The following is a 27,745-nucleotide window of genomic DNA, read 5'->3' as shown; positions in this document are numbered from 1 at the left end:
CTGCACAACACATTCTAACACCGCCGCCACAGTGTCACTGCAGCGCTGAGAATGATCTACTTCCCAAATAACGAGCACTGTTTGCTTAACGGTGATTAATAATGATTCTGACCATTGAATAACGAGGTTAAATGGAGTTAACAATGTATGCAGAGCAACAGTAGGACGGATGTCTAGCAGTAGAACTGCAAAGTGGACCTCTATTTTAAGTTTAGCTGATAAAATGGGCTAATGGAAGAATATTTAAGCAATATTTAAGCAATATATAACATAAATAAATAAATAAATATAAAAACAGGACCCCGCTTCGTGGCCGCTGGAGGGCGACAATGTAACGTGAAGGGAGAAGAAATTAGTCTCGAAGAAAATTATGCAGAAGTTTCATTTCATATAACCTGAATTATGTTTAATAGCCTGCAGCTACCTGCTACAAAATATTTTCTGTTTCACGGTGAGCCACAACATAATTTCGAGGCTTTATTCTTTGTTTATATGTCACTAAGATGTCGGAGAAGTTGTGTTTAGTGACTACAGAAGAATTTAACACAATCAGTTCAGTTTGGACGGGGGTTGGTGTGTTAATGTTGGCGCTGTTGGTGAGACGAGGGAAGCTGAGTCCGCCCTCACAGTCTCTCTCTCTCTCTCTCTCTTTCTCTCTCTCTCTCTCTCTCTCTCTCTCTCTCACACACACTCATATACACACACACACACACACACACACATGCGCGCAATTGACTAGAGCGCGCGCACACTTCGACACTTTCCTGACAGGGCGCGAGCGCATCCGCGGACAGCTGCACCGCTCGAGCCTCCGCCGCCGTGCACTTTCCGCGCTCAACACAGAGACGTGACGCCTGCTCGTACACTACCCACACACCGAGGCTCGCGAGGATTAATTCAGGTGAGTGGAAATGTCAGTGTTCGTGTGTGCGCGCTATACCAATACACACACCCACACACACAAACACGGAGGTAAAACTAATGCTGCTGCCCTGCCGGAGACCTACTGCCTTCTTACCCCCTCCCTGCTCACCATTCAGCCCTTCACGAAGACCTTGTTTACTGTAACTCTGTGTCTGTAGTGCGTTTTTGTTGTATTCATTGTGTAACTTCCTTATAGTCTGGCTTTAATCTGGTTTTAGATGCGAGAAAAAGCGATGTTGACGTTTGTTTCCTATTTATTAGCCTTTTCTCCGAATTTCTTGCTCGTATGGGGAAACGATAATAAGAAGCTTAGTTCAGCTTGGCAGAGTTAAAGGCATGTGAAAGTATTAGACGGCTTGGCCTGTGGATGGATGCACTGTTTCACCGCTGGCAGGAACTGCCTCATTTCACTGAAACGACACTGTAGTAACCTCAGAAAATGACGTCAAGTGGTGACAGGCAGTTGAACAGGTTTTAATAAACTCATAGCACTGGATGAACCACTGCTTCAGTCAGGTTTTTATACTTTAAACTAAATGATGTAATGTATTAGCTATTTTGCAGCTGCGAGCCTGACGTTTGGCATTTGGAGTGTGTAGGTGTCTGTATGTGTGTGTGTGTGTGTGTGTGTGCGCGCGTGAAGGGGACTTTTGAAGATCTGTGTGGGCAGACTGTGGATGACCCCTGCAGAAAAGGTTGCATTTATGAAAACCAAAACTGGTTTGGTGCCCATATATATTTATATATCTTGTCTGCACTTGTTTGAACCAGCTGAACTGAATCCATTGTGCTCCTTATCACTTGGAGTAGCATTATTTACACAGTGTGCTTGACAGGAACATGTTACATTTCCTCAGGTCCATTTGCTCAAGTACCATTGAATTAGATTTGCGATCATCTCAATGTTTTCACAAAAGTACGCGTTGATATGTGTGTGTGTTTGAATGTGTGAGTGTGTGAGTGACTAGATGAGTGTGTGATGCCCTGAGACAAGCTAGTGCCCTGTCCTGGGTGTGTTCTTGCCTTGTGCCCCATGACTCCAAATAGGCTCCGGGCCCACAGTAACAGTGATCAGGATGTAGAGGTTACAGAAAATGAATGAGTGAATGAACAAACAAATGAATGAATGGATGAGATTGTGAGGAAATGAGTCCTTTTCCTGAGTTTGTTCGGAATAATTCTCATTTGGGAGGAATTCAGGACTTGGGCTGCTTATTCCTCCAAATTTATTTCAGATCAAGGCAAGTATAGGGCCTAACAAACTTTAGTGTCTCTGTTAGCAGAACTTGTATGAACTTAGTTCTTCTGCATTTCGGTACATCCTCTAAAAAAAGAAATATCTTTTAGGTATTTAATTTCCAACTGTGTGCCTTTAAATGATGTGTAAATTACACTGCGTTAACCTTCTCAGAGAAAATATGCGCATTTCACAGCTAAAGTAGAATAGAAATAAAATAAAACCATTTACTCAGTGCAGCCTCAAAAATATAACTGCTAAGGAATAATTTTTCCTGGCTAAAGCGACCATTGAGTGCCCCACCCTAGGGAAAGTGTTTGTATCCTGATAGGCAGTTATTTTTTGAGGGTGAAGGGAGTGTTTTTCTTCAGAGGTGTTTTTGTTTGTGACTATTTTACATGTTAGAATCATTATTAAATTGAAATAATACAATTTGGCCATAAATAGTTCTGTAGTGTTTTAGTTCTGTAGTGCTTTACTGCCAGGACTATAATCTTTCAAACACACTTAACCATGAGAGGTTTCCCCACACGGCTGTTAAATTGACACACACTTGCTACATAGAGTGACACTTGCACCACAGCCGCTTGGGAAACTAACATCTAGAATCTAGGTAGTGTAATAACAGTGAAGCGATGGAGAACTTTTAAATGCGTCTTTGGTGAAAAACAGAATGGAATGTCACCGGGACCTGATTAGGCTACAGGGTTCATCACTTCCTGTTCTTTACGAGGTCACTTCCTGCCTAAAGGCCCCATGGCGCTTGGGAGGAAGTGGGCGCGGCTCTGTGTCTATTCCCTGTTAGTAAATTGTCAGAAACTAAACATGGTCAAAGTAGCCTCTTGTTGACTAACAGCACAAACCCCAAGTGAACAAGATCTGATTGTGCTGGTGGAAATGTATTTAAGTGCAAAGTGGAAAGGACTACTCTTAATTGGACATAATTAACAGACAGCTTGGAAAAGAATTCCAGGATTGTTTTTTCTCCAAATGTTTGACATTTAAGCCTTACTTTTACATTTAAGCCTGTGTCACGCTGCTGCAGGGTAGGCAACATGCCCTGGGACCAGAAGCTAAAATAAAGCTGCCAGGTTCTAAAAGGAGTGTTGGTATTTGACCATGCTAACAGTAGAAAGAGAAAAGACCTGTTGCTGTTTTATAAATTGAGCAGTAATTATAAAGATGCTGTTGTATTCAGGGATACAGGTCTGCTAATGAAATCTCAGTCTGTAAATGTGAAATCTCGCTCTGGAGGAAATTGACATCATGTGGAAAAAGGAAGTGGCTGTGTTTGTGACACCTGACTTCCTATTCCTAAGACAGACTTTTCCATTGTCTTCTCTCTCTCTCTCTCTCTCTCTCTCTCTCTCTCTCTCTGTGTGTGTGTGTGTGTGTGTGTGTGTGTGTGTGTCTCTCTCTGTCTCTCTCTCTTTCTCTCTCTCTCTCCCCCTTTCTATATGTCTTTGACACTCTCTGTCAGTGATTCACCCTGTCTCTCACTCTTTCGCTACCTGAGGTACCTCTGGTTTCTCTCTCGCTCTGTTTCAGTTTGTAGATTTCAATTGCTGTATTTCTCTGTCCAGGTTTCTTTCTTCCTTTCTTTTCTTTCTGTCTTTCCTGACATCTATTGCTTTTTCTCTTTCCTCACTCTCTCTTTTTTCTGGGTTTGTGTGGAATGTATGTGTGTGTGTGTGTGTGTTTTGGCATTTGTCTATTGCTCTTTCTTCCTCTATATCTCTCTTACTTTTACTATCTCCATCTATCGCTCTCTCTACATTTCCTTTTTTCTCTGTCACTTGTGTCATGTTATATTTTTCTTTTATAAAGACATAGAGTATACAGGTTTTTACACGGACATACACCGAAATCGCAATACTGATTAACACACAATGGACTGTGCTGCCCTAGTATGCGTGCGTGTGGCGTATGTTTATGTGTGAGCCTTACAGAATGACTGCTCACTTCCCAGTATCCTATCATTCCAGCTCCACTCACACAAGACTTCCTGTTAGGAGGAGGGAACTTCCTGTCCCAGAGGCAAAGAAAGAATGAAGGGGAGAGATGAGGGGCTTAGAACAGGCAGAAAAAGTGTGAACAAAAGAACAGAAATATCATAGTGTGTAGAGAAGCATGTAAAGAAGAGCAAGTTTTCATTGTTACTTTGCTCTTTAGTAAATATTTTAGTAAAAAAGACATAATTAACCATGGCTGACAGGCTGTGGTATTGTTGCAGTGTTTGTGCATATGCATGTCCGGTATTTTGTCACAGGAAGGGACAAGAGGAAGAAAATAGCAAGAGAGCGAGGAGTGGTGTTAGGACGTTGGTCACTGAAGAGGCTTAACTTTGTGCCAAAAATGCAAGAATGTAGAATAAGATGTAAATATTTATTCTTATAACAGCTCACACATTGCACCGATGTGTACATTGCACAGATCAGTGTAATTATAAAAAGACGACTTTGTTTCTACACTCATTGTCCATTTTTATCAGCTCCACGTCTTCACTTACCATATAGATGCACTTTGTAGTTCTATAATTACAAATACCGTATTCACACCTAGAGAGGAACTCAGGGGCTTCCACCGCCACCTCTTGGAGCTCAGAATTGATAACAAACTGGCTAACTCACCAAACTAATCAGTAAAAACATCCCACACATATAATTTATATCATTTAATCCAGTCTCGCTACTCATTGCTTACCAAGTGGCCTTGTTCTTACCATCATATAATTAAATCAGATTGTGTTAAAGGTAAGATTGTATTTACTTATATCAATTAGCATTTCCTCCATTTCAGATCTAGAGTAGTGCTGTACCAATCTCTGCCCCTTCAGGTCACTCCAGCCAAAGCAGCAGGGCTACTGGAAGTAATGTAAGAAACATCACACTGAATTACTAACAAGGTTAAACAAAATAGTTGTTTTTTACTGGAAAGGGTCACTGTTGGACTAAGAATAGCCCACAACAAAATATGCAGCCTACAGCGTTCTGTGAGCAGCATCCTGTGTCCACTAAAGTGGGACTTAAGTATGGTTCATACAAATTGTGCACAAGATGTTCTAGTAACTTTGACTATTACAAGTTAGACCAAAAATGTAGGTGTGTCTCCTAGGGTGGTCAGTGAGTGGGCAGTGTTTTAAAATAGCACAGCGGTATCTGCTCCACTCGTACCAGCACCCAAACCCGCTAAAATCTGACCAAGCTATTGTCACTAAAGGGCAAATTATATCAGCTCTGTGGTGGTCCTGTGTGTGTGTCCTGACCATGAAAAAAGGGCTGATTAAATATGCAGATCAGCAAATGAACTACAGTCTGTAATTGCAGAAGTATAATGTGCACGTTTATGGTAAGTAGAGCTAAATAAATAGTGAATTTATAAACATTAATGATACACCTGCTCAGTGTGTGTGTGTATGTGTGTGTAATCCACATGGAAGATTTATCTTCTTAAGTGTTGCAGGGCAAAAGGTGTGAGAAGATGTGTTTAAAAGAGAGATAAAACCAAAGACATATATTGAAGTGTTCATTATAAGTCATGTAATGCCCTACAATTCTCCCTAATAACCAATGAGATACTCAGTTGTACTCAATCACTGTAAAAAAAAAGATGGTCAAGCTTGGCTTCAGAAATTCTACCCATGCATGGTAGATGAGATCTGCAGCACAAAAATGCCAACAAACTTTTCTGAGCACAGACTATAATGTTTGACTTGGCCAGTCTGTGTCAAATATATTTTCACGCCATGTTTCTTTTTGTTTCTAGAACACTGTCAGAAAAAAAACTGTCACTGTAGTTGTACCTTTTGCTTTTACTGTGGTGGCACCCTCAAGGGTACATTATTCAGTATCTTTACTTAGGGAGCCTAATAGTACCATATTCTATTATAATTGTAGACTTTGTTGTGTTGATTTCATGTGCCCTGTTTCAGCTCCATGATTTATGGTATTTTATTTTACACAGTTCTATAATTAAAATTTACAAATATTCAGCTACATTTCACACTGTGTGTATTTTAATGACCGATGATGTACTTCTACCGTGACTTCATTTGTATGTCACAGTGATTTATTCAGGTTGTTGCTTCAAGCCAAACTTGACTTTAAACTGTTTAACCCATTTTCATGCTTGAAGGCCTGAATTAATTTATAGTTTGGTGATTTCCCTGCTCTGACAGTGTAAATTGTCAGGTCTCTAAGGTGATTTAGATCAGGAGAGTTCAGATTGATGAATGGAATATTTTTTTTACATTGACCGCCATTGAAAGTAAAAAAAATTTTTAAACACATTTATAACTTAATAAATGGTTTCTTGTTTATTCACTCGTTACCATATAAGTTTACATAGTAGTTCTACAAATACACACTGTAGTCCATCTGTTGCTACATTGTCCATTAATTTCCCTTTGGCCCTGTTCTTCAATGGTTATACCAGAACCACACACACTAACATGTTACCACCACATCAGTGTTGCTGCATTACAAAGAATACCTGCCCTGTGTGGGTCCTGACCATTAAAGAACAATCGGAAATGGAACTAACAAAGTATGCAGAGGTGCACCAATGTCTGTAATTGTAAAACAGCAAAGTGCAAATATATATGGAATGTGGCGCTGTGGGCAGTGAGTGTAGAAACAAGGAAGTTGTTTTAATACATTTTGCTGATAAATATATTCCTTTATTATAATGTATTAAGTTGCTCTTCTTCTTTTTCTTGTTCTCTTTTTCTTTCTTTTTTCCTTATTCTTCCATAATCTCTGTCTTTCACTTGACTGTTAGTTTCTATGATACCAACTATAAGTAAATTTTCATGTTGGTAATAGAATTTAAATTTTTTTGTATTAAATGATAGCGCTATTTACATGACAGCTAAAACTTACATTGCTTTTATAATGAAGCTTGTGGTAATGAGTTTTGGAGATTTCTTGTTTATGAAAATTAGGGTGTTTTATACAATAGTACATTTTCATGTTAAAGCCCAATTTCCGTGTTGGCATTCAACAGTGGGCGACCTGTTTCCCTTGTCAGTGATCTATTCTAGGGTTTCAGTCATCTGATTTGTTTTGCTGTGGCTGCCATTTTGGGGATCTAGTTTCTAGCTTTGTAGTGTGGTACACATGTAAACAAATGTGAAAGATGAATATGTTTATCTGAGCTGGAGAGGGTCTCACAGCATTTAAAAACTGAAGCCTGCTGTCTGTTTATCTGAGATTAATGGGAACCCCTTGTTGTTCTTAATGAGGAGAAAATGGCAGTTTTCCTGTTTCCCATATTAGCATTTTCATCATAGAATCTAATGTAAAACCGTTAGCACTTTTGCCTATGATGAATTTTTGTGCTCATGAATGAATATGTATGAGTTATCTATATAGATCATATATATCATTTATATATGGCTATGAGCTTCCTGTCTCATTATCGAAGTGTGCTATCTGGATGTACTATTACTAGTTTTATTATCTGTAAATTGCACTATATTGTATGGTGCTAGAGCCTATCTGTACTGACTGATACAGACAGAACAGGCCTCTGTTTACAAACGTGATCCTTATATTTTTTTAATTTCAACTTCTAAATGAGGACTAAATGTTTTGAAAGAAACCTTTGTTTGATTTGTGTGTTTGTGTGTAATGTGTATGTTCTCAAAACGGAGGCTATTATATACAATGATGTGAAACCCAAGTATACAAGTAAAATTTGAATCAAAACTTCATGTTGCCAGCCCACATGCTGCAAAACAGAATGCTGATAGGGTCCTGTTAATTTGAGCATAATCGTCCTATTTTCAATAGTCAAGATATTGGTGGTTTACCCGCAAATGTTATTTCCTCCTAGAGACCCACTGAAGGGCTGTGGCTATGAAGATGAGAACGGAAGCTTGAACACTGTATGCAGTAATGCTCAACATACATTATTTCATTTATTAATTATAAAAGTCAGTTCCTACAGTACATTTGAATCTGTTATGTTCACAAAGCTTACTCATCACTTCAGCTGAATAGAATACTATATAAAAAAAAACTTTTAAAAGTTTTTAAAGAGGTCTGTTGCTATTATGCAAATGAGATCATACAGTTTGATCCTCACTGGAATTCATTTGTTTTCAAATTATGTTTTTTATGTCAAAAAAATGATATATTTTGAGTTCACCTTTGGGTACAATTTTACATATAACAAAAATGTATCCGTTTTCAAGATTCTTAATGAACAATTACTGGAAAATTCAGGGCATATTTTGTGCTTCTATTTTTTGATATCCGACTGAATGTGTTGCAAGTGTTGCTGATTGCAAAAGTTACTGTGAAGTCAGATTCTCAACAACCTCTTAGTGGCAGGTACATTACAAATGTTAAAAAATGACTATGTAGGTTTTTGTGAGGATTTTTAAAATGATGTGCTCCAATTCTGCACTAATGTTGAGTGGGTATTCAGCCATGCTCAGTAAAATACAGTGGTACTATACAGATATTGCATTATTTGCATTTTACATGAATACTTACAATTCATGTCTGCTTTAGAACTATAGGCAAAGTCATGTCAAAATGATCAAAAACAACTTTCACACAAACCATTTTTGAAAAGATCCTTTTTACTTTTGATGAAAATGTTGGAATGTACAAAAAATGTACAGAATATTCATAAAATAGCCATACAATATATTGTTGTCCAGCATATTGAACATATAATGACTTCTTTTGTTATTTCTCACTGAATGGCTGGAACAATGACAGAGGCAGACTTCTCCATGTTTAAATAACTGTAGTGGGGATGTAGATAAGTAGTACAATGCAGAGGAAGCATTCAAACTGGAACTACTATTTACATAAAAAATCACAGGGCCACAAAATCATAAACAAATCACAAGACATACCATGTACCATGTTTACAACTGCAATATTGGAAATAATGGGATTATTGCCTTTTAGAAATGGATGGTACAAGGCCCTAAAGCCTAAAGCCCCCCCACCCCCCTTAAGGGCCTTGTGCAGTCCATTTGGTAATGGCGTGGGTGGTTTATTTTATTAAAAGTTTTATTTTTATTTAACAGTTTCAAACATTCAGAAGTGACAAAAGAATTTGTAAACAAACAAACAAAAAAACAACAACAGTAGCTTACCATGATTCTGATTTTGTATAAAACAATTATTTAGCATATAAATCTATCACAAAACCAACATATAGACAATTTAGTGTGTGCATATTGTAAAAATTTAGATAAAATATAGATATAAAATGTAACCTTAAAGATTCACATTAAATGACAATACAAATACAGAATAATTTCTGTGCTGAATCACTGTAGTTTATCTGCTGTGGTTAGGGCCCATTGGCTGTTGACCTCTTCTAACAGCATTTGTGAATTTCCTCGTGCTCATCTGGGTGCTTCTGCTCAAGGAGTTGAAACAGATTAGCTGTGTTTCCCCCTGTTCTTTAATTTCTTACATAATACCATGGTTTATTCTAGGCTACATCTGATATTTTGTAACCACATTACTGAAGTCACTCCATTTTTTTTGGAGCAAATTCCTCCACCTCAGAACCACTTTACATTGTACTTCACTGTGCCTAAATGACTCATGTAAAGACCTTATGCCATAGTATGCGTCACTGAATGTTGTCATTGCGTAAACAAGTGAAATGTTACAATCATGATATTCACTTTTTAAAATCATTGTAAAAATGACGAGGAAATTATTGCGATATGGCACATCCCTAGTTGTCTGTGTGTTGTTGATGATTGTGAGGAACAATATTATTGTAATTTTAAGACCATTTTATGCCACTGATATACTGACAAATAATTACACCATTTTAAAGAGCAATTGACCTTTAGCAAAAACATAGTTATTAAGAATATTCAGACACTGAAATTGTAATGTAAAAGATGTTTAATATCCTAAATCCGAGGTTCTCAAACTGTGATACACATACGACTGGTGGTATGTGAATCAGCAAGAGGTGGAACACCAGATGACCTGAAAAATGTACTATAATCAAGGAATAAATTAATAACTGAAAATCTAAACATTTTATGAGTTAATTACACAATGTTTCTTGGGGTTTTATCAAAATTCGTTTGTGTTAAAAAATACAACACAGGCTGCACGTACACTGTAGTTCTGTAATGTTTGTAAGTGAAGGTGGTGGGGTGGGGGAGGTAGGACAAGTGTTCCCCCATGGTTTTCCATCGAGGAAAGAAACGTGATCCCCCAGTATTTTGTGAAATCCATGTAAAGAAAGCCCAGTTTCAGCTCCTTACTGGATGTAAGCAAGCCAAGACCAATCCCAAGAAATACCCTTGCACCCAGACAGATAAAATCGAGAGGTAAAAAGAGAGAAACAGTGTGAGAATTCTGTACGTGTGAAGACAAAATAGAAGAAAACACTCAGCTGAAGGAAAACAACATGGCCGTTCCTCACATCATTAGAGTCCTAAAACACTGTTTAACACTGTGTTTCCTTGACATTTGATACAGAGAGTGCAGAGAGCTGGTGTAAGCACCTGCTCTGAGCGCTGCACATTTTTGACCTAAAGCCTGTTAAAGCACATAACTGATATTGAATTGAACTCTCTTCTCTCTTCTTGCTTTTATTTCTTTCAAAACGCTTTATACGATTTACCAAAAAATATGTTTTCATGAATGTATTTTCTCTATATTTTTATTTTAGACTAATCTGTGTAAAGTAAAAAAGTAAAAGACAACACAAACATGCAAAAATGAAACCAAGACCTTGCATTATGCCCCCCACCTGCCCCCAGAACAGATGAAGAACCAGAGGAATGCATGTTTGTGTGATAAGACTCAAAAGTGGTAATTGGAGGTTTTGGTTGCATAATGGGTGGTGCTTGGTATAAAAAGTTTGGGAAGCACTGTCCTAAATAAATAAATCATACATAAAATAAAAACACTGTTTTCAAACAAATCGTGACCAGATCAAACCAGAGAACAGAACTGCACCACTGGCTAAAATACTGGTGATGTTCTTATGTAAAGACAAACACAAGAAAACACACTTATGGCAATATTGAAAATGTATTGAAGAAATGTCTGTATATTGTATGATAAGTGAATGTAATTAATTTAATAGGCATAAATTCTGCAGTGTGAGCAGTTATTAATTACAATTTTCTTATTCATATTTGAATATTTACACTGGTGTTTTAAAAACTATTTCTAAATGTAAATGTCAAATTTTTATTCATGACAAAAAATCTGCTAAGGTAAAAAATGTAGAATGGCACAAAGAACATTGGAGTAAATATGTTATACTTTAAGCACATTTAGAAGGTCTTGAGATGCTGTTCATTTGTTAAATGTGCTTCTCACACTCTGTGGTCAGGCAGTGTGGTGATGGTGCATCTTGTCTTGGGTTGTTAAATTTAAACATCCGAAGCAGCTACTTCTCTTTCATTAGTTGTCTGAGTTTTCTAAAATATCCAGACCTCTGTGTGTTTGTGTGTGTGTGTGTGTGTGTGTGTGTGTGTATGTGTGCATGTATGGTTGTACAGTATAGGAGGTATGAGCTCTTTTCACAGCTGAACTGTGTCCTCTCTCTGCAGGAAATGGGGGCGGTTTTAGAAGGTCGGACAGGAAACATGGGCAGCACTGACATCCTGTTGCTCTACTGATGGTCAGTCAGATAGAGAGGCTAGAGAGAAAAAGGGAGAGAGTGGTAGACAGTGTGTGTGTGTGTGTGAGAGAGAGAGAGAGAGAGAGGGAAAGGTCTGTACATGCAAAAAGGGAATGTCATGCTTGACAGAAAGAACTTCTCTTTTCTCTGAGGGGGAGAAAAAGAGGAAGTCACAAAGGCACAAGGTGTAAAGTCACTAACTCTATACATCTCTTTCACTTTCTCTCTCTCTCTCGCTCTCTCTCTCCCCCCCCCCCCCCCTCTCTCTCTTTCTCTATCTCCAGGGAGATGGTGTGGATGAACAGATGATTTGAGCATTTGGTAAGCTACTCATTATCATCATATAATTGATAAATGTTAATGATGACCAATAAGTAACCCTTGAACTAACCACCCTACAAAACACAGAAATTAAGGTTCTTATGCTGCTGTGTTTTTAATGTATTTTTGAATTGTGAAAGTTTTTTTCCATTACCATTATTCCTCTACAAAATACAGAAAGGGACATTTGGCATCAGAAAACTGTAAGTGTGCTTTTACTGTAGACCATTGCAAGGGGATCTCCACTGTCGGATTAAACCCTCAGTGGAAGCCAATAACATTTTAGCCAATTTTTTACCAGATCATCAATCATACAATATGTTGTTTTGATGATTGCTATTTTTCCAAATTTTATTTCTATTAAATTGTATTAATTTACTTTTACAGAAATATCAACCCTTGCCCTAATTGATCAAGCTGAGTTGCAAATAGTAGTGGCAAGGGAAAGAACTAATTTGATACATGAAGGAAATCTAGAGTGGATTCAAGGAACCTTTAGTTTTTATGGATCAATTAGGAAAATAACACTAATGTTAATAGCAATGTTTTCTCCCATTTGCACACTCAAAAAAGAAAAACCCTCACAAATATATCTGTATAGCTAGTGTCAAAATGATGTAATGTGTCAATTCAAGCTCTCAGAAGAAAAACAGAAGTTGTCTAAACGCAGAATATTTCAAGATATTGTGGCAAATGATTAAGCTAAGTAAAAAAATCACTGTAATTAAATAGTCAAATTAGATTCTTTAAACTTTTATGATTACATGTTTCGTTAGATGGTTTGCTTGTTTTGCTCTCAAACAACTGGAAAATTAAATAAAATTGGAATTTTGCATTTGTTTTTTATTTATGTAAAATATAAAATATGGACAGTGAAATAGGATTTATCTGTAGGTCCACACTTTAGTTCCTCATTCAAAATATCTTAATTAATTAGTTTCATATTAATTAATTAATAGATAATTAATAGTATCTGCTGGTGGCATGGTGGCGCAGCAGGTAGTGTCATAGTCACACAGTTCCAGGGAGTTTAGTGTGTTCCTCCTGTGTCCACGTGGGTTTCCTCTGGATGCTCTGGTTTCCCCCATGGTCCAAAAACACACATTGGTAGGTGGATTGGCGATTCGAATGTGTCCGTAGGTGTCAATGTGTGAGCATGTGTTGCCCTGTGAAGGACTGGTGCCCCCTCCAGGGTGTGTTTCTGCCTTGCACCCAGTGATTCCAGGTAGACTCCAGACCCACCGTGACCCTGAATTGGATAAGCAGTTTCAGACAAGGAATGAATGACTGAATAGTAGTATCTGATAATAAGTTTTAAGATTTATGACTATATATTAAAATAATTAAGTTAGTCACTCGCAACTAATTTTACCATTTAGAATCAACAAGTGTGTTGATAATATCCCAGTCAACACTGAGCAATTCAATTTTTCCCTGAGTTGTATTTCACTGTCACTTTAACAGTTCTCTCTTCACTTATATATTGCAACACCATCAACAGCTTTAACACAGGAAAGTACACAAGCCAACATATGCTCCACTGTGCTAAAAAAACTTCTAGATGGAAGTCTGGATATGTGTTGCATGTCATGTTAATTTCTAACACACTTCTGTCTCCTCACCATAGGCTGAAGCTCTGTTTCCAGGGTGATGAGTTCTGCTCTGTGAGAAACAACGTTATTATGGGCTGTGCTTGTTGTAAGCTGAAGAAGTCCTCCAAAGCTTTTTCAGTGCCAAATGCTGACGCAGGTGGCACAGGGGGCGGACCTCCAGACCCCACACCCAACTCAGTGGTGGGGCTTATCCCCAATTATAATGATTTCCCTAACATAATGCCTGGCCCCAGTGATTTTTCTTCCTCCAGCTTCCCCTCCAACACCAGTCAGCCTCGACCTACAGCTATCACAGGTGTGTATGTGTGTGTTGCTGTATCACGGGTATGAAAACATCTGGTCTTGTAAATCTGCTGCCCTGAGGAGTTTAGTGACTCTATCTGACTCTACATACACATCTATAACACTCAGATACAAAGAAGGCTTCAATAAATCGGTCTATATAATAATTAAGTATGTATTATTTGTACAGCATTTTTTTTAAATGTGTCCAAATACAAAAATATAAGTGTTAGGCTTAATTCTTAAGGTTAGGATTGCTGGGTAAATGTACTCCAGCAAGTGAGTTTAGCATCCGTTTTGTAGCGGTCAGTGTAAAATACAACACACTGCTGAACTGTAACTTCCTGTGCTGCTGCAGGTAATCCAATACATAGACCTACATGTATGTCTGTGTTTGTGTGTGTACGACCACAGGAGGAGGTGTAACACTCTTTATAGCACTGTATGATTATGACGCCCGAACTGAGGATGATCTGAGCTTTCAGAAGGGAGAAAAATTCCACATTATCAATAACACGTGAGTTAACTGTAGAAAATGTTGATTCTCATGATGATCAGGACTAAGCATTCAGAGTTATGAATATGATAATAATCAGCCGAGTGTAAATATCAACACAGTGTAGGTCTCTGATATGGTACTGCTCTCCTGTTTTTATAGTGAGGGTGACTGGTGGGAGGCACGCTCTCTTGACACAGGAAAGTCTGGGTACATTCCAAGCAACTACGTGGCCCCTGTGGATTCCATACAAGCTGAGGAGTGAGTCCATCTCTCTGTCTGTCTGTCCCTCTCTCTCTTTTGTTTTTGGAAAGAAACATGCAGCCTTGAGACCGTTGATTAGAATTTCATAGAAACTACATGGGACAGCAGCCCAACTTTTATTTTCCTCTCTTCCATTCCATTCAGATTTCGGTTTGCCTGATTACTGATATTGTGCAACTGTGCTTTACCAATTCATATGTGTTCTTTGCAAAGAATTATAACAATGCATGTTAGGCGCAAACAAGAATGTTTATATCTGTGGGGCAGCTGTGGCATAAAGGGTAGCGAAGTGGGCTTTGGACCAAAATTTAACTGGTTCAGTGCCCTAGACCAACAGTGCTGCAGTGAAGGAATAGTGCATTCTCCTCCCTCAACGTCCACAACTCCCTCAAATGCTCTCAAGGCACTGAGGTGGCTATCTGGTGCTCTGTGTGTGTTCACTGCTCATCTGTCTTTAACATGTATGCAGTGTTGTGATGCCCATACAATAATTACCATGAAAACAATAAAAAATCTCATATTACCCACCCTTTGCTTGTAGGCCATTTATACTATTAGTAGATAATTATGTGTGCATTTTCCTTAAGGTGGTATTTTGGTAAGATGGGTCGTAAGGATGCAGAGAGGCAACTCCTGGGCCAGAGCAATCCCCGAGGGACCTTTTTAATAAGAGAGAGTGAGACTACTAAAGGTAGAGTAAATCTTTCTCTTCCATCATCAGGATCAGGAGAAGTGTTATGACAAACTGATAATGATTGCTAAAGCATATCTTTACATTACCTCTTCCTCCCTCTTTTCCTCCCACCATCATTTTCTGTATCCCCCTCTCTGTATCCCCCTCTTTCTCTCTCTCGCTCTCTCAGGAGCATATTCTCTATCTATCAGAGACTGTGATGATACAAAAGGTGACCATGTCAAGCATTATAAGATCAGGAAGTTGGATAATGGTGGATATTATATCACCACACGAAGTCAGTTTGAAACCGTTCAGCAACTGGTGGAGCATTACTCAGGTCAGTCACCAAATGTCTCTCTACAAGCAAATAGTAAAACAGATATTGTACTGTTATTCAAAATAATGTTTGCACAACCATGTAAACATACCACTTTACACATCCTTAAGGAAACTAAAGAAAAGCCAGACTCAGTGGTGCCTAGTGTCACTGTGTATTTCAAATGCCATCAAAGAAGCATGAGTTCATAATTATTCATGGGCACTACCACATCGGCCTAAATATTAGTGAAGTGGACTTGCGACTAGAAGGTATCTGGTTTGATCCTCTCGACTTACTACATCCAAAGCACATATTGACAGATACTTACTCATATGCTCAATTTAAATGAATCAGTTTCGTATTTCATAGTATACATTATAGTCACATATTAATCGTTGAGCAATTCACAGTTGTTAATGGATACTAAATATTCAAGGGCACGTATCATATTCTTAAATTTTAATTACATTTGTTGTGATTGCTGTGATATACACAGATCAGCAACAACTTTATAAACTCTTCATAGTATCAACTCTGTGTGTGTTATCTCAGCTCCACTGTATATACAGGAATATTTTGTAGTTCTCCAATTAAAGACCGTAGTTTCTATTGTTCTGCATTCTTTGCCCTGTTTCACCCTATTCTTCAGGGCCCCCATTGTGGTGGCGTGTTAATGTGTGCTGTGTTGATACGGGTGGATCAGACACAGCAGTGCTCAGGAGTTTTTAAACACTGTGTCCACTCTGTTTGATATACCTGCATTGCTGGTCCACTTTGTAGATATAAAGTCAGAGATAGAAGCTCATCTGTTGCTACACGGTTTGTATTGGTCGTCCTCTAGTCCTTCATTAGTGGACACACTCTCACACATTCACTCACACCAATGGACACTTTTAAGTAGCCAACACACACACTCCTCACAGACAGTCACCCAGAGCATGGCTCGAACCCACAAGCCCATGCCTCTGGAGCTGTGTGACTGCGACACTCCTGGCTGCGACACCATGCCACCCCTTATAAATTGAGGACTAAACAACTCTGTTGAATAGGTGAATATATGTAAGTCAGTTGGTTCTTATTACATTACAGTAACAGTTAATATAAGAAAGTTCTTTTCAGGATTCGTAGCTGAATTTTGTTATCTGGACTGGAAAATAAAACATTTCAAACAACGATTACAAACTACAGGGATCTCTAACTTAAAATTTAAATGTTTTTTTTTACTTTTCCATGATGTGGACACTTTAAGATTAATATATCTTAGTTATGTGAGTTTACATGGGTTTATTAAAATGTGTTTGTGAATTCCTTTCTCCTTTACAATAGAAGATCACTGACTGGCCCAAAGTGCCTCTTTGGTTGAAGTAATAACCCTGATTCATTTAGTTCAGTTTTCCTTTTTTCAATAGTTTTTATTCCTTCCTCTTTATTGTTCTTCATTAGTTATGTTCTTTTTTGTTCTCTATTAAATTACTGTACTGAGCTGTACGTCTGAGTGCTCTTTTGTTGTATTTCATTTGATTATTTATTTTTATTTATTTATACGGAATCAAGTGTTTACCATTGTACCTCATGATTTTCATGCTCAGTTTAATCTACACTGATATTCACACCACCCACACCCGTGGGACTATGTGAGACAACCATGTCAACACAGGTGTGAAGCTGCAGTTCCAGCAAGTCCCTTGCCCCCCCTCGCTTTAATTTCTGTGTGTTTTGTTCATCTCAGTTCTCTTTATTTGACTCAGATCGTGCAGCAGGGCTATGCTGCCGTTTGATTGGCAGCTGCAGGCGGGGTATGCCTAAGTTAGCTGACCTATCGGTGAAGACTAAGGATGTTTGGGAGATACCGAGAGAATCACTGCAGCTCATTAAGAAATTGGGCAATGGGCAGTTTGGTGAAGTGTGGATGGGTAGGAACCACACTAAACTGGGGCATGCTACAGAGGATTAGACTGGCCAATGCACAGCTTTAGCAACAAAACACATGAGACTTCGAGAGTAATAGACATTGAGCTGTGTTCTCTTACTTTAGCTCAATATCTTTTTCAAAATAAAGATCCCTGGATGGGTCTTGGCTTAATATTGCCGTTCAAGGAACACAATTCTGTTTCTAGAGCACCTTTGTATTACGAGGAGGTTAGAAGTGTTCCTTATATTAATTTCGAAGAATTTTCAATGACACATTCTTTGGGGTAGGGCTCCTTAAAAAGCAATTGCATAGACGTTTCTACATAATTTAGTTACTAAGATGTAAACACAGTCATTTAGATGTATTTTCCTTTTAAGTTGTGAATTGTAGTAAAGTTGTGAATTGTACTTAGTCAGACTACATACAATGTAGACACAGCCTACCTGATACAGCTCACCAACTGTTTACTGGGCCCTTCGTGTGCCGAATCAGGTGTCTTTGGGCAGTGACTGCACTAAGTAGGGCAGATTTGCTGAAAGTAAACAAAAGAATACTGCTTAAATAGAATAAAAAGTGGTTTATAGCATTGCTTAAAAACATTTTTAGCACCTATATTATTAAGTGTGCAGACAAATAGATATGTATAAAGCTGGGGTGTCACACAGATATGTGTCCAGCAGAACTGGAGTTTGACATGTGTTTTAGAGGCTTAAGCTGTGCAGCTGCCACTCTTTCCCTCTAGTGCCCATATCATTGCATGCCACTCCATTTCATTTTTCTCCCATCTCCACCCCCACCTTTCTTTCTTTCTTTCTTTCTTTCTTTCTTTCTTTCTTTCTTTCTTTCTTTGTATCTTTCTTTCTTTCTTTCTTTCTTTCTTTCTTTCTTTACTTACTTAGGTACTCATGATGGTTTATGTTACTTCTTAACCAAACCCTGTCCCAATTCCACACCTCAGACACTTGGTTTGGGGCGAGATGCCTGGGAGATATCTCGAGAAACACTGCAGCTGAAGAGGAAGCTGGGTCAGGGTTGCTTTGGGGATGTTTATATGGGTGAGACTGTTACCCTCAGTTTCCAACTACTCTCAATGTCTGGAGCCAGTGTCTGTCCACGCAGCCGCCATGCCTCTGTGTAAAGAAGGCTCTGTCTGAGCAACTTGCTTGGGCTTAGTATGCTTAAATTGTCTGTCATTATGTTTCTAAAATGTCTAGAACAAAGATCGGATTAGGGTTGAAAATGTATAATTTCTAAAATTGAAACTCTAATTTGAAAGACTAGAATATACATATTGCAAAACTGTAGTTTAAAGTATTATTACCAGTGTTATCCAAATGAGTAACCTAATTACACAAAGCTTTTTCACTGCCTGTAGCTGAATTAAACACATTAGTTTTAGAGTTAGATACAACCACACACCAATGTGCTGTGTACGTGATAACACAAGCCACAGCGTTCAAACCTCTAAGCAGGAAGAAAAAAATGTAACTATGGTCACATCTTAAGTATTGATCTTTAGCAAAATGACTAAGTGACAAATTTACAGTCTGTTTAAACTACAGTGTTATGGGCATGAAAAATGTAAGTGATGAAACTTAAAATCATCCAACATTTATGGATTTTACACATCACATAAGATAATGGACTACGTATCAATGAAAGGCTTAAAATTACTTAATGTGTTCTATACAATAGCCACTTATGACAGTTACCTTAATGTATTGAGAAATATTGCTATATGAATTACAGTCACTAAATAGGTCAGAGAACTAGCAATTGGATATTTTTCTTTGTATTTTTGTGTTTAAAAAGTATTGTGATTGATTCGTCCAAATTTATTACTGTTGTGTCAAGAGCCTTATGTGTTTTGTTCTACTGTTTAAGTTATAACACTGGCCAGAGGTAGATAAATAAATATTGACACCACAGCAACAAAATGGAGTTTAGATTTTTCAGGCTCTGAGAATTCATGAGACGTTCTTAAGAAGACCAGGTTCCTGTCAAATTCAGGGCTGACCATTCTGTTTTTGTCATCATCCTCTCGCCTCTACCACACATTCTTTTTACCACACACTAATGTCTAACTAACCTCTAACGTCATCTCCTGCTTCCACTACATGTTCATTGTTTTTTCATGAGTATAATTCCAATGTTTTTCTCAGAAAACTATATCTTTACTCAACAATTATCTCTCATGGACTTCCACAGTATAAAAGCTTGTCTAGCCAACACCCTCCCAACCCTGTACGTTATTCTATGAAATTAGTTTCTTTACATTTTAACCTTATTTAACCTTACTTATATTTAATGTGTACTATCTTTAGTTAGCTATGTACCTGAGGTGGAGAGCTATTTTTTTGGTGTCATTTATGAGTGATTATGCAGTGAATATCCAGGAAATAATGACTTAACAACAGAAATACATTACCACATATTTAAAATGAAAGTGGTAGAGTAAAACCAGGCCATTTATCTTATACAAATACATAACGTCATTGAAGAAAGTAAAACATGTTTTTCAATTATAATTTTATAGGAAAAAACTTTCAGTGGAAATCAATGTAAAAGATTTTATTTTGGAAATGTTAGCCTTTTAAATTGTCCATTTATTGTGACATATTCACCCAATGTGGATGACAGCTGCTGTGTTCAAATGAAGTAGTAAACATGTATTTCAAGTAATACACGTTTTTCTTTGGACAGCGACGGTATCATCTGTTCTTTATCAAGGCTTATCATAATCACTAAACCATTGAAGATATGGAATTCTAGTATTAGTAGCACATGGGAGTCTCATTCCATACCAGATATAAGCCTATGTAGTTATTTATTTATTAAGTGAAAAGAAGTTTTTGAGGAAAAGCATTGGATTTGCTCAAAAAATGCATTTGCATTTGCTCACATCCATCCTTTGTTTTTGTCAGACTGCATCACTGTATCTCTGTCTGTTACTAGGAATGTGGAATGGCACCACTAAAGTAGCAGTAAAGACCTTGAAACCAGGCACAATGTCTCCAGAGGCTTTCCTGGACGAAGCCCAGATCATGAAGAGACTCCGCCATGACAAACTAGTTCAGCTTTACGCTGTGGTTTCAGAAGAACCCATCTATATTATAACGGAGTTCATGAGTCAAGGTTCACACACACACACACACACACAAATTCTATTTTAATATGCAAGTTATTATTAGGTGAAAATGAGACTAATATCATATTTACTGTTTGTGTTTCAGGAAGTTTGTTGGACTTCCTCAAAGATGGAGAAGGCAGAAATCTGAAACTTCCACAGCTTGTGGACATGGCCGCTCAGGTGAAACATAGCCTGTTGTTTGCTTGAAATTATTTATCTTTATCTGTGACAGTAAGGCATTTTATTAAAATCACAACACACACACACACACGGAAATGCAGTTGTCATGTGTTGTCTACTGTACATGGGTTACTTTGTTCTGCCTGTCCTACAGGGCACACTGGTTCTCCAGCAATTTCTGAAAGTGATTTAGATTTTAGGCTTTTATTTTTTTTATATATGCCATAGAAAAATCATCATTGGTTAAATGGAGAGTCTTTTAGTTCATGTACAATATGATAATATACAAAATTTTAATAGTAGTAGTTGAGACATGATGATTGTCTTTCTGACAGATTGCAGCTGGTATGGCATACATAGAGCGGATGAACTACATCCACAGAGACCTGAGAGCAGCCAACATCCTGGTGGGAGATAACTTGGTCTGTAAGATTGCCGACTTTGGACTGGCCAGACTCATTGAGGACAATGAATACACTGCCAGACAAGGTCATTACTGACTCCACCCAGTGCTCTACTGTTTTCACTGTATTGTTTTCTTTCTCCTGTTTTTTCCTTTGTTCGGTTCCACTCAAATTCCACTCTCAACATTTTCTAATTCTGATTACAATTTGATCCTATTTTGCTGTTAGAACAGTTTTATTTCTAAAGTTTGAGCACACCTGGTCAACCAGATCACATGCTGATTTTCAAAGGGAACACATAGTCTACAGACAATACACACATTTTACTGCACTATTACAGCTTTATTTGTTATATTTCATTCATTCATTTTTTACATTACATAAGTAACTGCTTATTGAATTCAGGGTCGTGGTGAGTCCAGAGCCAATCAGAATCACTGGGCGCAAGGCAGAAACACACCCTAGAGGGAGCTTGCTAAATTTAACATATTTAAATAAATAAATATTACATAAATATTTTGTAATTCAACAAACAATATAATTCATTGACCAGTGTTATCCAAACCAAAACTGTATCATTATTTTCATAATGTACAACTTGTTTAACTGATGTTGTGTGCTGGATTACAGGTGCAAAGTTTCCTATTAAGTGGACTGCTCCAGAGGCAGCTCTTTATGGCAAATTTACCATTAAGTCAGATGTGTGGTCATTTGGTATCCTGTTGACTGAACTGATCACAAAAGGCAGAGTTCCTTACCCAGGTATATTCACTGTTTGGTGTTTCTGTATCTTTCCTGATATGGTGTTGCCTCTAGTTTATAAGTTTGTAGGCTTTAAGCATAGGTGTGTATAAACATCATAACATACCTGAAATTAAGACAATTAAAAAAATGTATATTATGCTCAGTTTTTTTCAGATAATTCACATTGGAATTACCAGTATGAGGTAGGGAGTCAGGCAGCATTTTTGCTGAAAAAAACACTCGTACCCTTTATATGTCTAAGAACATTGAAAGACAGGAAGTCTTTCACTGACAGATTAAAGTTTATATTTAATGCTTGATAACTGAATAAAATAAAATTACTGAGCGTAAACTCAGGCTCAGATTCAGTTAGTGTGTTATGGTGCAGTCTCTGAAATACATTGCATAACTTGTTTGAAATTATGATAACTGAATTCAGAAGTTAGAAAAAATGCACTGAAATGCACTTATTATTATTAAACTTTTGAGCTTATAATTTTAATATCACAGAAAATACATGAAGACATTTTTAGTTTTACAAAGGCAATATTATGAAAATGTCCCCTTCAGTTCTTTTGCAAACTAATTTAGATATCTACAGTGACTACCAACAAACAAGAGGTGAAATAAGACCCTGTCAATATTTTATGGTTTGCTAAGGTCAGAAAAAATTGGATTAAAATAGTCAAGTTTATGTTGTGCAGAGGCTTCAGATTTGTCCCACCTCTTAAACCAGTCATTCTGAACAGGGCTGAATGGAGGAATATTGTGCCGTGGTGTTTGATTCTTCTGTTATTTTGACCACAGGGCGACATTCACAATTTTAATTAAAACACAAAACACTTTTTATAACACTCTGAATATGTTTCCTCACAATTTGCTTGCTCTCCAGTCTGTTTGCATGCTTAAAACCTGTCAATAAACAAGTAAACAAAATGCTTGGCTTTCTTTCTCTGGTCATGACAGAGAAACAGCATCTGGAGGTTTTTTGAAGACCTTTAAATTGCCTTATTTCTGCTCCATAGCAGGGTAATATCAACCTAATTTTGCAATAGATAGATAACAATATAGAGTCTAAATTGGGGAGAGAGCGAACTGCATGAAAGTAAATACAGACAGAAAGGCTACAAAAATAAACAACTTGAGTAAAATTCAAACACGGAATAAAAACTTATAGACACAAACTTTTAAACTTCAGCCACTTACGAACAGTCTTTTTCCTTTTAAGCATACTGTTCCACCTTCAAAGATGCAGAGAACTGAACGTAAACAAACCAGAAAAAACAGCGATTCCCCACAATCATGGACATTACCTTTGAGGCACCAGAGATCTGTGTTAACTTGTGTAAATAGGGTATGTATGTCTTGGGATATATTATGGGATCCTCATAGGTTTTGTGCCTGTCTCTGTGTAGGGATGAATAACAGGGAGGTGTTGGAGCAGGTGGAGCGTGGTTATCGTATGCCGGCTCCACAGGGCTGTCCAGCTTCTCTGCATGAGCTGATGCTGCAGTGCTGGAGGAAGGATCCAGATGAGAGGCACACGTTTGAGTATCTGCAGAGTTTCCTGGAGGATTACTTCACTGCCACTGAACCGCAGTACCAACCAGGGGAGGACCTGTGAATGAAGATTGAAGCCATTTAAAGTGATGTAATTGCTCCTTCAGTGGGTTTAACAGGTTTTCAAAGGGATTTCAGCATGAGGTCTTCAAACTAAGTTTCCTAATGAATGTACAACCCCCACTTCCAGAGGACTTGGGTTACTTTCTAAAAATGTGATATAAGTTTAATAAACATTTCATAAAAAAATGAATACAGTGTTTTCACTGACAAAATTATATTTTTGTAAATGTAAAAAGTAATACAAGATGATGATTTCAGCAAATTCAAAATAAGTTGGGACACGTGAAATACGACTGAAAAGATACAGAAGAACGTTTATCTGGAAATTTCCACAATTAACAGTTTAACTGGTAACAGGAAATGTCGTCAAGACTGAATTTAAAAGGAACAACTACCAAAGGCTTAGACTGTGCAATCAAGGACAGGTCATGGTTCACCACTTTGTGCCAGACTTCATTAGAACAAGACAAGTCATTTCTTAGTACAAGATTAAAATAATTCAGGTTTTCCACCATCTATAGTTCATAATATTATGAAAAGATTCCAGGGAAACTTTGTGCATAAAGGCCAAGGGTGGAAACTCCTGATCAATATGTCTGACCATCAAGCCCTGTGCTGATACTGTTCGAGGAACCCTCAGGGTACTGTGATGGACTTAGCCACATGGACTGGGGAGTAATTTAGAAGATCATTGTTACTTAATGCAGTCTGCCACTGCATCAGAAAATGCAACCTGAATCTGCATTATACAAAGAGGAAGCCATATATGAAGTTAAGGGCAGAAACGCTAGCATGTCCTCAGTGCCCAAACTCATCTGAAAAGGACCAAATGAGTGTGTAAATGTGTAATGGGCTCAGAAAAGACCATGTTTCAGCTTTTTTTTTTTAAATTGATGTTGGCTTCTAGGTGCCATTAATGAAAATTAAAATCCACATGTAAAGTGCAAGAACCAGCATCTGTGATGGAAACAGTGCTCACGGCATGAGTGATCTGCATACATGTGAAGATACCATTAATGTGAAAGCTTATATTTTATTTTGGAGAAAACTGGCTGCTGTCAAAACAATGTTTTTCCCAGGAACTCCTGTCTATTTCAGCAGGACAATGCCAGGCCTCTGTCTGCTTGGGTTACAGCAGCATGGCTTAGAGTATAGGTATAGAGTGCGGGTGCATGACTGGCCTCTCCACAGTCCAGATCTGTCACCTATTGAAAATGTATGACTCATCATGAAGAGGAGAATCAGACAACAGTTACCACAGACTGTTGAGCAGCTCAGCTCTTGTTTACAGCAAGAATGAGCAAAATTTCCACTTGCAAACCTACAACAATTAGTATCTTCAGTTCCCAGATGATTAAAAAATACAATTATGAGAGAAAGATGTGACCCTGTGGTAAACATGACTCGTGTCACATGTCCCAGCTTGTTTTGTATGTGTTGCAGGCATCAACTTTTGATTAATTTAACAAAAAAATGTGTTCATCATTGAAAACACTTAAAGATTTCAAACATCTGTGAAAAAAATGAAAATCTTTCAGATTTCAGATTTTATTGCTCATTTAGAAAGCATCCCCACTGTTCTGGAAATGGGGTTTGTATTGCAAATGATATCTGCAAATTATAGTCACTGACTTAAAAGAAGTGCCTCACATGTAAAGTCATATACCAGGACATGAAGGAGCACTTGCCCCTTTAGTATTTGGTTTATTAATTAAAATTGTAGCTCTTCTCTTTTTGAAATTGACGCACTGCAAACCTGTGAATGCTGTGTAACTTGACATTGCACAGTGTTACTGTAATATGATTATGGCATGATATTATCAAAAGAATTGATAGAGGAAGCTGTATAGGGCTATGTATACTTATATAAGTATATTCTTTGTCCACAAAGCTTCTGTAAGGTCAGTTCAAATAACCAGTACACTGTGAGCACACTGTATTAATTTTCCATATACTGTGTTATTTTGCTGTATTGTTTTATTGGTAACATTTTATCACAATCTCTATGACCTTGTAGGTTCAGCGATGAGCCACAACATGGAACTGCATGATTTGAAAGCCTGATGAGTCAGAAATAACACATTTTGAAGACAGGTCGATTTAACATCAGCCTGAGATGGGAATTTTTATATTTACCTTTTACACTGTATTATTCATTACACAACTATATCTATGATTTTTTATCATTTAATGAGTGCCTTTCAAAGTGGTGCCTTTATTTAGGCACAGGGGCCTTGAATTTGATATGGATTATTCAAGTATGTTGTGTATTTTGTATGCTTTTCATTTACAAGAGTCTGCCCAAAATGCCTCTATAAATCTCAGTTTCCAATGTCCACATTTCTCCTACACCCACAAACACAAATAAGCATTTAGCAGTTATTATTATGGATTATTAGCCTCCTGGCTAACAATGTTTATACTACCATTTTAGTATGTTTATTATATATAGATATATATATTCAATTATATAAAGGTCTGAGCTCATCGATGACCAGTAAAATGTCCAGAAAACACCAAGAGCTTTTCTCGTTTTTATTTTTATTCTCTTTTTTCTCTCTTTTTTTAAATTCTGATACTTACCTAATCCTTTTAGATTAAATATGATTCTCAGGGGAAAGATGGACAGAAACACCTGTGGATTATCTAACAGTCTAAACAAACAGTGGAGATTGACTTCCTCATATCTTTGCAATTTAGTCCCACGTCTCTGTTGTCTCTGCACTAAAAATTATTGAACATTTGAATACTCATATTTTACCTTTTTTGTGTTTTTTTTTTTTTTGTTTTTTGCTTTGTTTTACTTATTTTTCTTTGACATTACCCTTGATTGTATACCTGGATTATCTTATATCCACTCTCTTGAGAAACATCTGAGATTAACTGAATAACTTGTCCTTAAGGGTCATTTTCACTGGAAGCTGAATAAATGAAGAGTGGCCTCAGTTTTGCACAGTGCAGTGTTTTGTCCTCATGCAGCAACTAATACTGAGGAACAGACCAGTCCAGATGCTGGACAAGCCTTGGCAGAACAGTGATACCAACCCCATTTCCAGTAACGTTGGGCGAAATCTTAAAATACAGTTAAAACGAGAATCTGTGATTTTTGTGATGCTTGTAAAACACAAAGTTTTTTTTTTTTTAATAGACAGACACAACTACAGATGTAAGAGCATAGAGTACAAAATACCTTAGCATAAATAACAAAACCTTGTCAGATAAAGAAATAATATAAATATGGGTCTCCATTTTAAAATTAGAAGGGCAAAAAATTATAGAAAATTCACACTTTTAAAGCATTACGTTATAAGCAGGTCAGTGTTAAATGTATAAAAAAAGCGCATTGGATTTTTAGAGAGATGCTGCCATCAAGGTGATGTTTTTTCCTAAGATGTCTTTGGTTATTCCAGACTTCACTCTCTATATGCTACAACAACATGGCTTTTTAGAGTTTGAATGTTTGATTGTGCTCAAGATCTGTCTCTTACAGTGCATCATAGAGAGGAGAATCTGGCGATGGCATCTATGGTCTGCTTAGCAGCTGAAATCAAGCAAGAATGCAAAAATTCCACTTGCAAAAGGACAGAGCTTCCACAGTTACCAAATGATTAACTGATGTATTAAAAGGAAAGGTGATGTAACGCAATGGTAAACGTGTCCCAACTTTTTTTAGAGTGTGTTTTAGGCCTCAAATTTTAAATCTGTTTATATTTACAAAATACAATCGAGTTCAGTGTTCAGTGAATACATTGGATTATTTGTGTGTGTGTGTTTTCTCTGTGAAATATACTTTTAAGCAAATGAGCAAATCACAGTCAGTGACCTAGAGGGAAAGTTTGTTTATTTATGAAACCACAAATATAATTCACAAAACCTCTTTGAATTGGTCATTGTTTGGTCAGTAGAGAGGAAACAGTCTGCCGTTACTTACTGACATGAAAAAAATAATCCTCATGGTCATGGACATACACAACATAAGTCTATAAT

General features: G+C 37.4%; 1 protein-coding gene across 5 annotated transcripts; it reads left to right on the top strand.

The window, feature by feature from the left end:
• Positions 1-720: 720 nt before the first annotated feature.
• yrk (Yes-related kinase) lies at positions 721-27,745 on the top strand. 5 transcript variants are annotated; one of them, XM_066675859.1, is made up of 14 exons: positions 721-901; positions 12,079-12,115; positions 13,743-14,023; positions 14,425-14,527; positions 14,669-14,767; positions 15,358-15,461; positions 15,634-15,783; positions 17,514-17,678; positions 20,633-20,812; positions 20,911-20,987; positions 21,323-21,476; positions 22,022-22,153; positions 23,551-23,786; positions 25,776-27,745. In XM_066675859.1, exons 3-13 carry the CDS (start codon positions 13,798-13,800, stop codon positions 23,757-23,759), a joined length of 1,599 nt encoding a protein of 532 aa, XP_066531956.1. In that variant the 5' UTR covers positions 721-901; positions 12,079-12,115; positions 13,743-13,797; the 3' UTR covers positions 23,760-23,786; positions 25,776-27,745. The 5 variants fall into 5 exon arrangements, with proteins under 5 accessions (XP_066531956.1, XP_066531960.1, XP_066531958.1 ...); XM_066675863.1 differs by adding an exon at positions 18,577-18,732 and having other exon boundaries at positions 23,551-27,745; XM_066675861.1 differs by having other exon boundaries at positions 23,551-23,781; positions 25,776-27,744.

The sequence above is a fragment of the Hoplias malabaricus genome, chromosome 6 (assembly GCF_029633855.1).
Source record: "Hoplias malabaricus isolate fHopMal1 chromosome 6, fHopMal1.hap1, whole genome shotgun sequence".
NCBI lineage: Eukaryota > Metazoa > Chordata > Actinopteri > Characiformes > Erythrinidae > Hoplias > Hoplias malabaricus.
Note: the sequence above shows the minus strand (reverse complement) of the source record. Positions and strands in the feature narration are given on the sequence as shown.